Raw genomic sequence first — 16,019 nt, forward strand, 5'->3', positions numbered from 1 at the left:
GGAACAGCTGCCCCCGCCCCGGCTGGACGCTAAACCAAAGCTGACTTAACCTGTGCTTCCTTCTTAATCACCTTAGTGTGTTAAGCCCTCGCCCCCAACTCTGTCCTCCCCTCCCCCATAACACAAATCCAATTATGTTCTGAGCGCATGAATCATTTATTAAAGGGGCCCCCAGCCTGCCCACAAGAAGAGGTCTCTGTAATGGATGGTCAGTGCATTTTATTGAATCGGCACAGTACAAAAATAAATAAAAATAAGGGAAGGGGAATTAAATTACAGCCAAACTGAGCTCCATGACTTTGTCAGATTATAAACCACACATACTCACAAACACACTACACATACATACAAAATGAGACAAATATAAATTAATATTAACAGTACCCACAGTTTGGTCAAAGAATAGCTACGGAAGAAATTGCACTAAAAAACCAACATACATCACACGTGTGTAATTAGCAGTTTCAAATATACAGCTATGAATAATTCTGAGTGAAAAAAAATGGCACATTTTCTTTTCATTGCAAGTTTAACAACTGTTGGAACAAAACTAAGTTCTAATAACTGCATGGAAAGAATGTATCAACCCTTCAGGTTTACAAGAGAGAGAGAGAAAAACCAAATCCTGAACTATTATTCCTGCGGCTTGTTCTGTGCATGGGTGTAATTTTCACAGCCATCTGTTCTAAGATTATTTTTCTTAAGACACAAAATGCTCCTGGTTTGCATGCACAATATCACTGTAAAAGCAACAATTAAAGAATAAAGGTTTTTTTGTAGGTTTTTTTTTTATTGTAGTTCTTAAAGTAGTCTTCATAGCAGCATGGCAAATGGGTTCACTGCTTGCACACTCAAGTGTATCAGTTGTTCCTTTACACAATACTGATGACCAGTGCAAGGGGAGAGAGAGAACACGACAGGCTTCATACTGAGGGGACTAGAGAGTTCTTCCCTAAGTCCCCAACCACTTCCGAAATGTCCACCTCCTCCGAAGAATAAAAAAATAAATACGAAGAGAAGGAAACAGACACCAAACTGGAATCCTGTGGATGCAATTTAACCGCACAGTTCCAGGCCAGGTTCCACCAGCTGAAGGTGACTACACACATGCCCCCTTCTCCTGAGACTTGGCACCAACCCTCCCTCTTCCATGCCACCAGGGGCTTCCCACCTTGTGTCGCACGCAGGAGCAGGATCTCAAGACAGGCTGTGTGGAAAACCCAGCAGAGAGGAGGTGCTGTGTGAAGTCTGTGCCAGCAGACACAGGCTCCTTCCAGCGCCGCACCAATTATCTGACAGTCCCAGGAACGGCTCTGCTGGGCCTCAGGTGCAGCTAGGCAGATGCTCACTGGCAGGGCAGGCTCTCCTCCCCAACTCTGGGAATGCTTCCGGCCACCAGGTTCTGCTCCGGGCCTCTTAAATTGGGACTTCAATTTCACAGCTTTCTTTTTGTGTGAATTTCAGTAGTGCTTGTGCTGAAACTGGTAGCCACCTCAGACCTAATCCTATGAAAAGTGACCCTCTGCCTCCCCACCCCAGGTCCCCATTCCAGCACTCCCCCGGGGACTGGGCCTGGAAGACAGAATCCTCTGTAGCGTCTTCACATTCGTCTTTGTTCTCCACAGCCGAGGGACGGGCCGTGCAGGAAGGCTTGTTCCCTCTCCCAAGTCCCAAGCCACCAATACAGGAGAATTAGAAAATCGATGAAGTACACATCTTGTGTTTTTACAGCCAGTAGGGTAAGGTGGAAACCAAAACCAGCAGCTGCAAATGATCAGTTGTAGAAACCAGCAGGCTTCCAGAGCAATCAGGAGTCTCACTCCCTTCTGGTCATTGTGTCCAAGATCCGGCTGTGTCACTGGTCCTTGCCGGGCAAGGCTTCCTCTTCAGAAGAAACTTAACTGTTTGGAAACAGCTTTATTAACAGGTGGGGGTGGGGTCACCACATCACCTAACCCCCAGCTCTGCAAGACAAACGTCATGTGCACCAGCAAGAGGCCTGAGCCCTTAGGTGGGCACCGGCTTGGTCTCAGGCATGGCATCCCTCACCTGCCTAGAAGGCAGGCGTTGCTAATGGGCACCTGCAGCTGTCCTGGCATTTGCCACAGGGTGACTACGCTGCATTATTCAAAAGAAAAATTCACCCAGAAAAATTGTCCCCAGCTTCACCCCACTTCTTTAGCTGGGACCCAAAATGAGAGAAATTAATGAGTCAAACCAGCTCATTGGCCAATACCACCACCGTGGCTGGGAGCAGCAGACAAGGGGGTAGGGGGGCGAGTTCCATTTCTCCAGTAAAGGAAAGCCCTTCTCCCTAAAAAACAGCAAATCAGGACGGTGCATGGTCAAATCTTTGCACTAGACCCGCTCGGCTCTGCCTCGCCTAGATTGAAGACGTCCCAGGGCAGCAGAGATCTTGCCTCACAACCCCACTGGCGGCTCAGTGAAGGCGGCTGGCTCCAGGAGCCTCTGGGAGAACGAACAACTCCACACAGGAGCCAGAAAAGGGCCTCCAACCAGAAACCCCAATTTCCTCCCTGGGCCAGGCAGCCAGAGGCCCCTCTCCAGCTGCATCCAGGGTGCAGCAGGCAGCCTCGCCCACCCTGGATCCAGCGAGGACACAGGCGGCAGGGGCAGGTCAGTCCTTTGAGTTCCCAAAAGTGGGAGGTCAGTGGCCCGGGTGGCTCTAAATACATCTTCTGGGTTTTGCTCAAGGCTCGTGAGTTCAAAAGTGCCCAGAGTTCTTGGCAGGGCTGAAAAAAACCCCAGGGAGAGACTGTGGGAAAGGTGAGGCCCTTGGTGGCTTTGCTAGACACATACTGTACACAAAACTGATTTGCTTAATAATAAATTTTTAAAAATGCATTGAATCCTTGAGCCATGACGTAGGCTACAGTGCTCACCGATCCAGGCCTAGAAGGAGCCGTTTCTTGTCCTCCTGGCCGCTCTCATTCTTCAGGTCGGAGAAGACCTGTGTGAAGTAGTGTGGGTCGGCATTTATCTGCAGCATCTTGGAGCTCATGAGGTTGATGACAGAGAGGCAACGGTCCCAAAAGGCCTCCTTGCAACTCTCCACCAGGAAGGGCTTGAGCGGGTAGGAGATCTCGTTGCCCATGTAGGAGTAGGAGAGGTACAGGCAGGTCAGCAGGACGGCCTGCAGCTCGTGATCCGAGCCCACCTCCGAGGAGATAACATCCCTGCAGAGCATGTAGAGGAAGACCACGTTGGCCGGCGTGATGAAGCCCTGGTCCTGCCAGCCCTGCAGAAGCAGCGAGCGGTCCACGCTGCGCAGCCAGAGCACGGGGTCCGTGGGAGACAGGTGCTTCAGGCGGTAGCACCGGCGGCAGAGAAACTCACCCAGGCAGCGCAACAGCTCGCTCGTGGACGCCTGGACGATAACCCGTTTGGGCGTCCCTGCGGAGGTGACGGCAGGGTGAGGGGCCTTCTTGACCGAGGAGGAGCCCCCGGTCTGGGAGCCCGAGAGCTGGCTGGCCGGAGGTGCGGGCGGCTGGGCCGGTGGGGGCTGGGCGAATGTGGACAGGTTGGCGCACGACAGCGACTTCTTCAGGTTCTCATTGTTGAGGTGCGTGATGTTGTTCTGGTAGCTGCTGTTGGGCTGCACCTTCTTGGAGTTCTTCTTCTTGGCCGACACGGCCACGATCCTTTTCCAAGGCAGCACGGAGATGATGGAGTGGCGCTTCAGGTTCTTGTCCTTGGCGTTCTTGCTGTTCTGCACGGCCGTGTAGTGGCCCACGGTGGCCGCGCCATCCTCAAATAGCGTGGCCTTCCGGTAGCTGGGGGACAGGGACAGCACCGTGCCCATGGTGTCGCTGCGCGCCGGGCGGGGGCTCGCGCCCCTGCGCGCCCAGCCTGCCAGCCAGAGGGAAAAAACCGCTCACCGAGCCTGTGGCGGGCCCGGGAAAGAGACGGGGGCGCTCCAGGGACGCGTGCTGCCCCCTCGGATCTGCCTGGAAAACAAGATGGTTCTCAACGCCAGGCGGGGCTCCACGCCGCGCCCCTCCGCCCCGCGCCTCAGCGGCCCCCGCGGCCCCAGTCCTGGGCCCTGCCCGCGCCCCCGCGCCGCAGCCTCGCCGCCTCCACTGCAGCACCCCCACCCGCTGCCGCTGCTGCGGTCCCCAGGCGCAGCCGGGAGGGGCCCGGGCGCTAACGGAGGCGGCCGAGGACCCCCGCCTCGACACCCCGCGCGGCCGCGACCCCGGTCCCCACTCCCCGGGGCCAAGGACGGCCGCCCAGCACAGGCTTACCCGGCAGGCGGCGGTTCCTGCACTCCGCGCCCTCCGCAATGCGCGCCGCGGTTCTGCCGCCGCGGTCCCGGCGCTGGGCGGCGCTCGGGGGCGCTCGGGGGCGCTCGGCGGGGCTCGCGCTCGGCGGCGGCGGCTCGGGAGCTTCTGTCCAAGGTTCTGCAGGCGCCGCGGCCCCGCCCCCCGCTCGGCCGCCCGCACCTTCGCCGCCGCCGCCGCCGCGCTCGCGCTCCCGCTCCCGCTCCCGTTCCCGGCGCGCGCCTCAGCGCCCTCCCTCGCGGGGCGCGCGCACCGTCCACGCGCCGGCCTGGTCTTGCCGGAGAGCCGCGGCCGTGGGTGTCCTCAGCTCCAGCCGCGCAAGGTGCGGGTAGGACGCGGCGGCGAGCGGGAGGCCTCTAGGCGCCGGGCCCCATCTAGGAGCCGGACTCGGCGGCAGCGGCGGGACACGGGGCGCCCGACCACCCCGCCCCTCGGGGCCGCCCCTCCCGCACAGATCACCGCCCGCTCCGCGCCGCCGCCCAGCAGCAGCCCGGCCGCCGAGTCCCGGGCGCCCGCGCAGCCCAAACTCTGCCGACGCGGGGTTGGCGCCGCGCAGGGCGGGGCCGAGGGCCGACCCCGCCCGCGCCCCGCCCAGACACGTGCTGCCTTTGTTCCCGCCGCGGCGCCCGCAGCTGCGGGCCGCGGGGGCGCTCTCGGCGAAGTCCCCGCCCTGGCCGCGGGCGGCCAGCCGGCTCCACGTGAGGAGCCCTCCGCCGAGGCCTGGGCCCCTAGCTCCCTTCTTAAAGCTGACATCCCCGTACCTGGGGAAAGCAGCCAGAGAGTGCAAGGAAGAACGCCCTGGGCGGGGAGAGAAGACGCCTTTACTGAGGCCACCCGAGTGCCACGGGAACCCCGAGTCGGTTTTGGCCACCCCTCCGGGGCCTCCGTTCCCTCATCCTGGGTACAATGCCTGCGGTCCGGGTGGGTCTCAGAAATCCAAGCCAGAGAAGCGTGGCCCGTAGCAGTTCCGGCCAACCACGAGCCAAGCCTGAGCCCATCACAAATAAGACTTAAGTTCCCACTCGCCCTCTTGTTATATTAAGGGTGAAGCAACTGCCCCTCTGACCAGCCCTCTTACCCTCTTACACGTTTTCAATTCTAAGTATGTATAATGTAAGAAGATGCTAGCCAAATTGAGTAAAATTCTGGTTCTGAAAGAGCTGTTCCTGTCAGATGTGAATCCACGTATCTCACCGTTGTTAATTTACTATTTTTATTTTACCTTGTTTCTGGAGATTGATTCAAAACTGACCACAAACCTGGGAAACAGGAGACTTAAGCTCTGTCTTAATCCAGATCGTCTCTGAACCTAGAGATGAAGGAGTGGCACTCCAGAGGAGAGGATGACACCCAATATCCTGACCACTCCATCCCACTAGGCTGTCACCCTGCGCCGGCCCTGTCAACTGCCCTAGGAAGAACAGAAAAGGAATCTGGCATTCAAGATGCTGCAAGCAAGTCAGAAAGTGATAGATTTTGCTTATGTGCCACCCAGAGATTTCTGTCAATGGGAATTCAAAGCTTTAGGAACCTTGAGGGGCAGGCATATAGTGGAAAATGCATTGCTCATACTCAAAGAGGGCTGCTTTGCCCACAGCCCTTCAGAACTTCCAGAGTAGCTGTTACGGTTAACTCAGAAGAGGAAGGCAAGCTCCCATCTCAGTGTGCTCCTCCCTCTGAATGCTCCCCAGTGTACAAGCCTACCTGCTCTTCAAATGAAGCTGTCCTCAACCTTCCTGCATCTCACAGTAAGAAGCCAGAAGAGGCCGGGTGCAGTGACTCACCCCTGTAGTCCCAGCACTTTGGGAGGCTGAGGGGGGCGGATCATCTGAGGTCGGTTCAAGACCAACCTGGCCAATATGGTGAAAGCCCGTCTCTGCTAAAAAAAAAACAAAAAAAAAAAACAAAAAAATTAGCTGGGCGTGGTGGCAGGTGTCTGTAATCCCAGCTACTCAGGAGGCTGGGGCAGGATAATTGCTTGAACCTGGGAGATGGAGGTTGCAGTGGGCTGAGATCGCGCCATTGCACTCGTCTGGGCAACAAGAGCAAAACTCCGTCTCAAAAAAAAAAAAAACAACAGCAGTAGCCAGAAGAAACAATCTCCTTCAAGACCCTGATCCAGTGTCCCTCTTCCTTCTCAGAGGAAAGCTGAACCCCAGCCTTTTTTCCTCAGCCCCTAGTTGGAGCCTCTGGCTCCTGAGTTGGCTCTGTGTTAACACTGCCTTTTGTCTTACGCCCCACTTCAGATTCTAGTGTTGAGTCAAGGTTAAATGTTTTCCACTTCCCAAAATATGTCCAAATTTTGAAGCCTATAATCCACCCCTGGCTGGGCGTGGTGGCCACACCGCATCCAGCAGTTTCAGAGGCCAAGGTGGAAGAATCACCTGAGGTCAAGAGTTTGAGACCAGCTTGGCTAACATAGTGAAACACCGTTATCTACTAAAAGTACAAAAAAAAAAAAAAAAAAAAAAAATAGCTGGGCATGGTGGCAGACACCTGTAATCCCAGCTGCTCAGGAGGCTGAGGCAGAGGTTCCAGTGAGCCAAGATCCACCCCTTAGAAAAACCTGGGCCCACTGTTACCTTTAACTCTGAATCTCAGTTCTAGCTATTCTACGGGGAAGCAGACCAAGCTCATCCCCGCAACACACACCTGCTTCCCACTCCAGAACAGCATGCCTCTGCCTGGGCCTTTTGAAGCCAGGCCACACCCTGTGTCCTCTCACCTTCAAAAAGAGCTCTCAGCAGAACACCAGCCTCCTCACACTTGCCAAGGCAAAGTCACAGTTGCAGCACAGCAGGAATGGGATGGCCCTGGCAACCTATTTGCTGCTGCAGCTAAGGGAAGGGGTCTCCAGAAGCTCCTACACACCGAGGCCATGCCTGTTGTGCTCGTTTTGAGACACAATGCAGCTCTTTTCAGTCATCCCACCACCACCTCCCTACCCCCAGCTCCTATCCAACAGGAAGCAAGGAAGAAAAGGCAGTCAACTGCCACGAGCGGCAGAATCAAGGACCCAGAAGGCAGACCCAGTTGAATGAGACAGTGCTGTTTTCTTCCCAGCTGCCTTCATCATAGAACTGCAGGGAAGATTTCCAAATCCCACCCCCATCAATCAGCCTACTTAGCCTATAGCCTATCTCTAGCTGCCTGAAGGGCCAGCCTGCTTGTTAGCTGCCCTGGTGGGCCAGCCTGCTTGTGTACTGCAGGAGAGTCCACTATTCCTGCATGCCCCACTTCCCATAGCATCCCAAGGAAGAGGGGCCAAGGCTGGGGCCAGCCACAGCTTCCAGGAAGGGTTCCAAATAAAGCAGGCCTGAACTCTGACTCCCGAGGAAGTCTGCTTTGTTCTTTCAGGGATCACAGAGCAGCATCTAGTGGCCCTTCTGGGCAGCACAGATTACATAACTAGCACACAGCAGGGGACCAGAGCCTCTGCTCCCAACGCCAGTAGTCTCATTAACACACAAGAAAGTCCTGGCACCATGAAGGCTGGAGCCCAGAAGGGAGGTGAGGGAGCCGGGCCCACGCCAGCCCCGGGGCCAGCCCACCCCTTCCAGCTGTGCCTGGACTCAGCTCATGAGAGGCCTGGGAGAGGAAGCAGTGGCACAAATGCTGGTCCTGGAGGTCTAAAGCTGGCGCTGTCCAAGAGACAGATAATGTGAGGCACAGATACAAGCCACATAGGTAACTTTGTATTTTCTAGCAGCCGTATTACACAAGTAAAAGGGAAACAAATGAATTTTAATAACATATTTTATTTAACTCAATACCCAAAATATTTCAACACATATATAAAAAAGTTATTGACATATTTTACACTCCTTTTCTTTTGTTATCATACTAAGCCTTCAAAGTCTGGTTTGTGTTTACACTTGCAGGGTATCGCAGCTCGGACCAGCCATATTGCAAGGGCCTGACAGCTGTAAGTGGCTAGCGGCTACATATTGGACAGCACAGATCTAAAGGGCATCATCTGACCAAGACCCACAAAGGGAACCAAGAAAAGGGCTGCTATCCTGAGCTCCTCAGGACTGCCCTAAGTCTGGGAAACCATCTCCCCTCTGCTCCAGATCTAGATCTCTTTGGAGTACTTTTTAAAAGTCCTTTATAGAAGCAAAATTCTATCTGCAAGTGAAATACAGAAACACAATACTAAAACAGACAATGGCTGAACTGCTTAGACTATGGAGGATTTAGGAGGCCCCCCATTGGTCCCAGAGCCCCCCAGGGTGTGAGGCAATATGAAAATCGCTGCCTTTGACGATTCCAAAAGGAAACGAAATGAAACGACAACTGAATGTCAGGACTCTCCAGATATCTGCACATCTATTACTTTTTCAGCCTCACATCACAATCACCTGCCAAGGAAGCAGCATCCTCACTGAACAGAAGAGGAAGTAGGCTCAGGGGATCTACTGCCCAAACCTACATATGCTCATTGGACCACACTGCCCTGGAAAAACAGACACCTGAATTCATGTCCAACTTCAGAACTCTCACACCAACTTTCTTGCCCCAAAAGCCTCCAAATTTGGACCCCAAATTTAGCTTAAGTATTCCCGTTATACAAATGAGATAACAGCTTTGGCCAGACAAGAGCTAGACTACTGTGAGGCTGCACAGAGCTGTCTGGGCTTGCCCGGAAGCCCTCCAGCACTCAAGAAAAGACACCTTTTGAAAAAAAAATTATTTTTATTGGAACTCATCTGAACATCAGATATACCTGGTGTTGGTTAGCAAGAACCGTTTGTACATTTGATATTGATGGTGCCAAAACCAAACAGTGACTTGACATAATGGGGAGAGATGTTGAGAACAAAAACCTGATTTTGGAGAGGAAAATAAAAGCCAGTCAGATTCAGCGAGGATGCAAAACCTGGTACAACAAAATCCTTTTACAAAATATAAATTTATTACGAAAACCTGGAAGGATAATCCAAGGAAGGTAAAGAAAAAGAAAAGGAGGCCAGCAGGAAGGAGGCAGGAAGAGGGTAAGAGGAAAAGAGAAAAAACACAAACAGGAGATGACAGAAGAAAATACAGTTCAGCACAACAGAGGTGCAGAAGCTCACCTACCCAAATGGCATGAAAACCTCACGGTGTAATCTCATCAGAAAACAAAGCATGCTGACACACGGTGCTCTACTTCCCATCCACTCGAGTTCTAGGAGGTAAATAAAGAACCTCCCTGGGAAGGGGACATGAGGTTGCTCAAAAACCCAACAAAGAAAATTAAAAGAAAGAAAGAAAGAAAAAACCACACTCCACAGTCTCATTTCCAATGTTCACTGTTTAAAAAAGAAATAAATCCGTCTGAAAGCAGGAGAGGAGGAGTGGGAGAGGGAGAGAAGCTCATGGATTTCAGACAGCCTGACTCCTCTGGAGAGGAGAGGAGGAAGGCAGAGAGACGTGATGGTCTCCTGGTTGAGAGGGGAAAGAGAAGAGAGAGAGAGAGAGAGCAAAGAAGAGAGGAGAGGAGAGGAACACAGAGGAGAAGAGAGGGGCAAGTAAAACACTGACAACTCATCTAGTTTACTGTGTGAAAAAATAAAAAGCCACATGCACAGCAGGCCCCTTGGGGGCTAAGGGCCCACACTGCTCCCCGTGTGGCCGTGTTAGACACTAGCTCCTGGTCTCATCCCCATTCCTTCACAGGTCAGAGTGGAGCTGTGCAGGCGCTGCTGCTGCTGCTGTCGCTGCTGCAGTAGTAGTGGTGGTGGTGGTGATGGTGGTGGTGGTGGTAGTGGTGGTGGTGGCGGCGGCGGCGGCGGCGGCAGGACCTTCAGCTACTCTGCTGGAGCCAATGTGGGGGAGGGAAGGGTGGACAGGCCGTATGGCAGGGAAAAGAACACCAAAACACCTCATTTCAAATAAAAAAGAAAATAGCAGTCTATACACAGTTTGTTTTGGTTCAGTACAAACAGAATAAAAAGTCATTGCTTTTGATGGTCAGCAAACACCCAATTCTGAGGAGGAGGAGAGGTGACGCCCAGCAGGTGGATTAGGAGCCCCCAGTGGTTGGCAGGGTGCCTGGCTTTGTGGCCCTCTCCCAGGAGGCAGAGAGCACAGCTTTAGGTAGTGTAAGCCTTTTTCCTTTTATTTAGAATAATCTTTTTTTTTTCTTTTTCTTTTTTTTTTAAGCAATTTCCCCACTCCCAAGTTGGGCCAGTAAAGATTACATGAAAACTGGCACACCTATTGGCTGGAGTACAGATGCACCAAATGAGGATTTAAAAACTTTCCGAGCGAAAAGTAGAACAAAAAGAAAAAAGAAATCTCCTAGCATTTTCCCCCAAGGTTTCACTCTCCCGCCACACACACTCTCCAAAGGACCGCTACAGATCCAACTCTGCAAGAGAAGACAGAGCAGTGTCAATCAGGAAGCCATGAGGACACCAGGAGGAGGTTTTCAGTCTCGACACGCAGAAGACAGAGCTGCCCAGCCCTCGGGTCCTGAAGCCGGCACTCACCTATGTCAGTTTCTTGGCTTTGTTGTAAAGGGAATCCACTACTTTACTCATGTTCTGAATTGTTTCCAGAGCAGCTTCATAAGTTTTATCTACTGGGGGTTCATCAAAAATAATCAGGACACCCTCCCCCTGGTCCAAAATCCCTGCAAGAAACACAAGGGCAACCCAGGTAAAAGATGAGGTTAGACACAAAAGCATTTGTGAAGCAGCCCAATCCCTACTTGACTCACTTTCTCCAGAAAAGAAAAGCAACAGAATTCATCTCCCTATTCCATGTACACATGCTTATCACACATTCTCATCACAGGGAAGAGGGGCCAGGATCCAGGGTGAACCATCAGGGGAAACAAACAGAACATCTTTGAAAATAAACTTCTTCAACCATCTCATCACCACCACCACCAGCCCCCTTGCCTGTGTGACTGTTACTCACCATGAAATTTCTTGTCAAGAATCATCTGTGATAATTTCCTTTCCACATCGGCCTAAAATCAAAGCACATGATTAAAGGGACCAGTATCCCCTAGTCAGATATCACCTTGACACAAAAGCTTTGTTGGAGGGGTCTTAGGCCAAATGGACTGAAAATAAAATAGCAACAATGCAACTCCCACTCTAGCCCACACTGCCCATTCCCCACTGAGAAGCTGGGGAGCTTTCCAATGAGGCCAATCAGGTGCATGTGCCGTCCCTCCTCACCCCCCTTCCCATTCCTCCCCCCAGATGGCCTTAAGACTCCTTACCTTGGAAAGTTTGATGAGACTAGATATGTGTTCTATCTAAAAGGAAAGGCAAAGAGACACCAACACTGAAAGTTTTACTTTTGCCTCCAATAAGAAAAGGGAGGAAATAGGGGGAGGACTGCTATATTTCTCCAAATTCTAATGTTGTCTCTGTACAACACCACCCTCCATGGCTGTGCTTAAGTCTCCTGTGCTCTGCCCATCTGCCTGCCTTTCGCTGCTACACACAATAAAGATTCCCGTCCCACACCCAAATACAAAAAACATGTACCACACATACAGTGACTAGAAGTGAGGAGGAAACTGCTCAGGACATGTACAGGGGCAATCTCACATGCCTCTACCCACAGCATCTCTCTCCTCAATTCTTGTCCATTCTATCAACAGAGGCCGAAACTCCTGGTGGCTTCTTGACCACCAGGCACACCCCTAGAAGTGAGTTCCCATTCTGTACATGTGTGGAAGGGAGGTGACCAGGTGAGAATGCCTGGTCAGAAATGGAGTCCCCAGAGAGTTCTCACCTGTACTCTGGAAAAAGGCTCAATAACTCGGATCAGATTCTGTTCCAGTAAGTTATCATACAACTTGGCCAAGTGTGTGCTGATGATTGGGTCATCCCGGAGCTCTGCTCGGTAATCTGTCAGAGCCTGCCAAAAGAACCAGTCACAGAGATTGGCACAGAGAATCACTTGAAAGTCATGCTACTTCCTAACTTCCTAGGTAGTCTGGTGGCCCTTATAGCTACATGGTTGAATGAAGTTAGGGGACATGTGGGGAGATGCATGATAGAAAGCAGAAGAAAAGGAATGTCAAGAACTAAAAGGTAAACTTAGCATGGTAGTGTGCGCCTGGAGTCTAAGAATTCAAGTCCAGCCTGGGCAAAATAGAGAGCCTCCATCTCTAAAAATAATTAATTTTGTAAAATGCTATTTTATGATAGTCTTAAAAGAAAAAAAAATACAAAACAGAACTAAAAGGTGGAGTCATCCTAGGCACCATCTTTCTGTCTGCAAGCTTCAGGTCAACAGCTCAAACCATGTAAGCCCCAAGAGCAACTCAGTTCATGAACCAAATTAACTACACAAGCATTTCTCAGAATGTATTCTACAGAACAAATAGAGTCTCCATCCATTGCCGGGCAAAAAGATTATTGAAGTTTAAGAACACGAAATGCTGAATTCTACAACTAGCTCTTGGGAGTTCTATGAAGACCATCAGTATACTATAGCTCTGCAATTACTCAGCAAAATTAGGTGTTTTAATTATTATTAGCCCTAGTATTTTATTTAGCCCTAGGATTTCCCAAGTATCTAATCACAGAATCCTTCTTCCGTGGAACTACTTGGAATAAAAATGTTCCATCAAACACCCCAAACATTGGGATAAAATGATTTAGACCATTACTCATGTGTGTGATTTACAGACCATCAGTAATGGTCTCAACATCCCAGCCTCATTTCAGCTGTGCTACAAGGTGTTAAGGGAAGCAAGCAAATCATGCCAAGTAAGAGGCAACAACAGCTTTGACAAGAACCCTCCAGGAAAATGGTGAATCTTAAGGACAGTCAAAGCCACATGGATCTAGTCTCCATCCACACTAAGGTTTTCTTTCTGAATCTAGGTTTTGCTTTTTGTTTTTTTGAGATGGAGTCTCACTCTATCGCCCAGGCTGGAGTGCAATGGCATGATCGCAGCTCACTGCAATCTCTGCTTCCTGGGTTCAAGCAATCCTCCTGCCTCAGCCTCCTGAGTAGCTAGGATTACTAGTAGCTAGGTGCGCACCATCATGCCTAGCTAATTTTTGTATTTTTAGTAGAGATTGGGTTTCACCATGTTATTCAGGCTGGTCTCGAACTCCTGACCTTGTGATCTACCCGCCTCGGCCTCCCAAAGTGCTGGGATTCCAGGCATGAGCCATCACACTCGGCTGGTTTTGTTTTTATAAAGTTGGTCCTTAGACTAAGAGGAGAGAGGTTCAGAAAAGAATATACAATTCTCAACCTAATGCCCAGACAGGCTTTTCTCCAGGGTTAAAAAAAGCCTAGAACACCCTGAGGACGTTTCTTTGGGTCCAGGTACACACTCTTTTGTCCAGATGAGCAACAGACCTGGCATTTCTGGAGCTGAAGGAATACCTACAACTCTGCCATGTGAAACAAGCACTAGGCCTAGAGTCAAACTCTCACCCTATGCTGTGTGACTTTGGGTGTCCTGAATCCCAGTTCCCTTAACCACAAAATGCAGATATTAGATAGGTGTGTTGTGAAAAATCAAAGTGAAAAAAGGACAGAAAGAACTTTTGAAACAGAAAGTTATTAGGTATAAATAACATAATTTCTATCAACTCAACAAGTTGCATTGTACAAAAAAGTGCTTAACTATTTCCTGGTTTTAACACTGTCCTAGATGAAGCATACATGAATCACTTTGCAACTTCTTGTGAAACTATAATCATTTTTTAAAGTATGTTTTGAAGTACTTAAACATCCCTCTCTTCTACCCACATTCCCTAGGAACCCAGTATCATGCTCACCTTTTCAAAATCTGCCAGTGATCTGTTCTTGCTAGCCTGAGCCACGCATTTTAATGCTTCTGTCTGGGAATAAAGAGACAAATCATGAAAGTGATCTATGCTGCACACTAACATTCACCCAAGTCTCATAAGCAGTACTGTGTCAATACAACTTTTGCTATAAGGAAGAACCCACCCCATTGTCATTCTTCAGAGACCTGGGAAGAAGAGCTGGAAGTACTGAATACACTATATGCCTACCTGTTTCACTTTGAAACCTGAAATTACTTAAGAATACTAGGAAACAGAAGTTTTCCAAACAGACCGACCCTAATACAGCATTCTCTAGAGATGACAAGCTAAAAGGAAAAATGACAAGAGAACTGTGATTTCCTCTCCCTTCCCCTAAGACTCGTTATCACACCCAACCAAACTTCTTCCTGCCCTTAGGCCCTATTATATATGTGCTTTATCAAGACTCATTCTGCTAGGTTTGGTACAAGGCACTGAACAAGGTCCATCTCATTAAGGCTCAGGCATCAAGGCCAGGCACTGTGGCTCACGCCTGTAATCCTACCACTTTGGGAGACCGAAGTGAGTAGATCACCTGAGGTCAGGAGTCCAAGACCAGCCTGGCCAACATGGTGAAACCCCCCCTCTCTACTTAGTCGGGCTTGGTGGCAGGCACCTGTAATCCCAGCTACTTGGGAGGCTGAGGCAGGAGAACTGCTTGTACCCAGGAGGCAGAGGTTGCAGTGAGCCGAGATCGTGCGACCGCGCTCCAGCCTGAGTGACAGAAGGAGACTCTGTCTCAAAAAAAGAAAAGAAAAAAAAAGGTTGGGGTATCAAAATTGAGGGATTGGCCGGGCGCGGTGGCTCAAGCCTGTAATCCCAGCACTTTGGGAGGCCGAGGCGGGTGGATCACGAGGTCAAGAGATCGAGACCATCCTGGTCAACATGGTGAAACCCCATCTCTACTAAAAATACAAAAAATTAGCTGGGCACAGTGGCGCGTGCCTGTAATCCCAGCTACTCGGGAGGCTGAGGCAGGAGAATTGCCTGAACCCAGGAGGCGGAGGTTGCGGTGAGCCGAGATTGCACCATTGCACTCCAGCCTGGGTAATAAGAGCGAAACTCCGCCTCAAAAAAAAAAAAAAAAAAAAAATTGAGGGATTAACATATTACACCAGCCGGGCGCGGTGGCTCAAGCCTGTAATCCCAGCACTTTGGGAGGCCGAGGCGGGTGGATCACGAGGTCAATAGATCGAGACCATCCTGGTCAACATGGTGAAACCCCGTCTCTACTAAAAATACAAAAAACTAGCTGGGCATGGTGGCGTGTGCCTGTAATCCCAGCTACTCAGGAGGCTGAGGCAGGAGAATTGCCTGAGCCCAGGAGGCGGAGGTTGTGGTGAGCCGAGATCGCGCCATTGCACTCCAGCCTGGGTAACAAGAGCGAAACTCCGTCTCAAAAAAAAAAAAAAAAAAAAACATATTACACCAAGTGTTAAGACTCCACAGAGTGATGAAGTTATAATCAATAGTCGAGAACAACTTCTAACCTGGTTAGAAAAGGCACCTGACCAAGCCATCAAGTCTCCACTCAGCAAAAAATGTACAACATTCATCTTTCTGGAAGATCAGCCCAAATCCTGCTTAAAAACTAACATCAGGGTGGTAGAGTCTAAGAGAAGCTGCTCTTGTATCAGCCTATATACTTGAACAAAGACAGTGTGTCTTTTTTTTTTTTTTTCTGGTTCGTGTTCTCTGATGAGCTTGCAGGTGTATCTTATACAACAGACTAAAGGGTGCAAGGCATTAGGGTAGTTTGTCTCTAGCATTTGTCCTATAGACAGAAAAATGTGTCCAAATGAGAAAAACCTGGAACGTAGAGCCAATAACCCTAGTTCGAAGTCTAGCTCCACCACTGATTAGCTACCTGACCTTGTCTTGGACACTTAATGTCTCTGAGCCAGTCTCCTCAACTCTA

At 50.5% G+C, this 16,019-nt stretch overlaps 2 protein-coding genes across 3 annotated transcripts in view; both read right to left on the reverse strand.

The window, feature by feature from the left end:
* Positions 1-202: 202 nt before the first annotated feature.
* Positions 203-4,863, reverse strand: CDK5R1 (cyclin dependent kinase 5 regulatory subunit 1). Of its 2 annotated transcripts, none has more exons than XM_039475972.2 (2): positions 4,266-4,863; positions 203-3,964 (listed from the first exon to the last, which is right to left on the reverse strand). In XM_039475972.2, the coding sequence occupies exon 2, from the start codon at positions 3,821-3,823 to the stop codon at positions 2,900-2,902; it is 924 nt and encodes a 307-aa protein (XP_039331906.1). In that variant the 5' UTR covers positions 3,824-3,964; positions 4,266-4,863; the 3' UTR covers positions 203-2,899. The 2 variants fall into 2 exon arrangements, with proteins under 2 accessions (XP_039331906.1, XP_039331905.1); XM_039475971.2 differs by having other exon boundaries at positions 203-3,968.
* Positions 4,864-8,039: 3,176 nt separating this feature from the next.
* Positions 8,040-16,019, reverse strand: part of PSMD11 (proteasome 26S subunit, non-ATPase 11) — a 45,348-nt gene continuing 37,368 nt past the window's right edge. The window contains exons 9-14 of the mRNA XM_003933020.4: positions 14,051-14,113; positions 12,039-12,164; positions 11,518-11,553; positions 11,208-11,259; positions 10,775-10,917; positions 8,040-10,653 (exon numbers count right to left, since the gene is read on the reverse strand). Coding sequence (XP_003933069.1) covers positions 10,775-10,917; positions 11,208-11,259; positions 11,518-11,553; positions 12,039-12,164; positions 14,051-14,113 — 420 coding nt within the window. The 3' untranslated portion in view covers positions 8,040-10,653. The remainder of the gene's footprint in view (positions 10,654-10,774; positions 10,918-11,207; positions 11,260-11,517; positions 11,554-12,038; positions 12,165-14,050; positions 14,114-16,019) is intronic.

Source organism: Saimiri boliviensis, chromosome 17, assembly GCF_048565385.1.
Source record: "Saimiri boliviensis isolate mSaiBol1 chromosome 17, mSaiBol1.pri, whole genome shotgun sequence".
Taxonomy (NCBI): Eukaryota; Metazoa; Chordata; class Mammalia; order Primates; family Cebidae; genus Saimiri; species Saimiri boliviensis.

Bases quoted from the DNA above. Each gene is read 5' to 3' on its own strand.
- CDK5R1 (XM_039475972.2), bottom strand. From the start codon at position 3,823: ATGGGCACGGTGCTGTCCCTGTCCCCCAGCTACCGGAAGGCCACGCTA.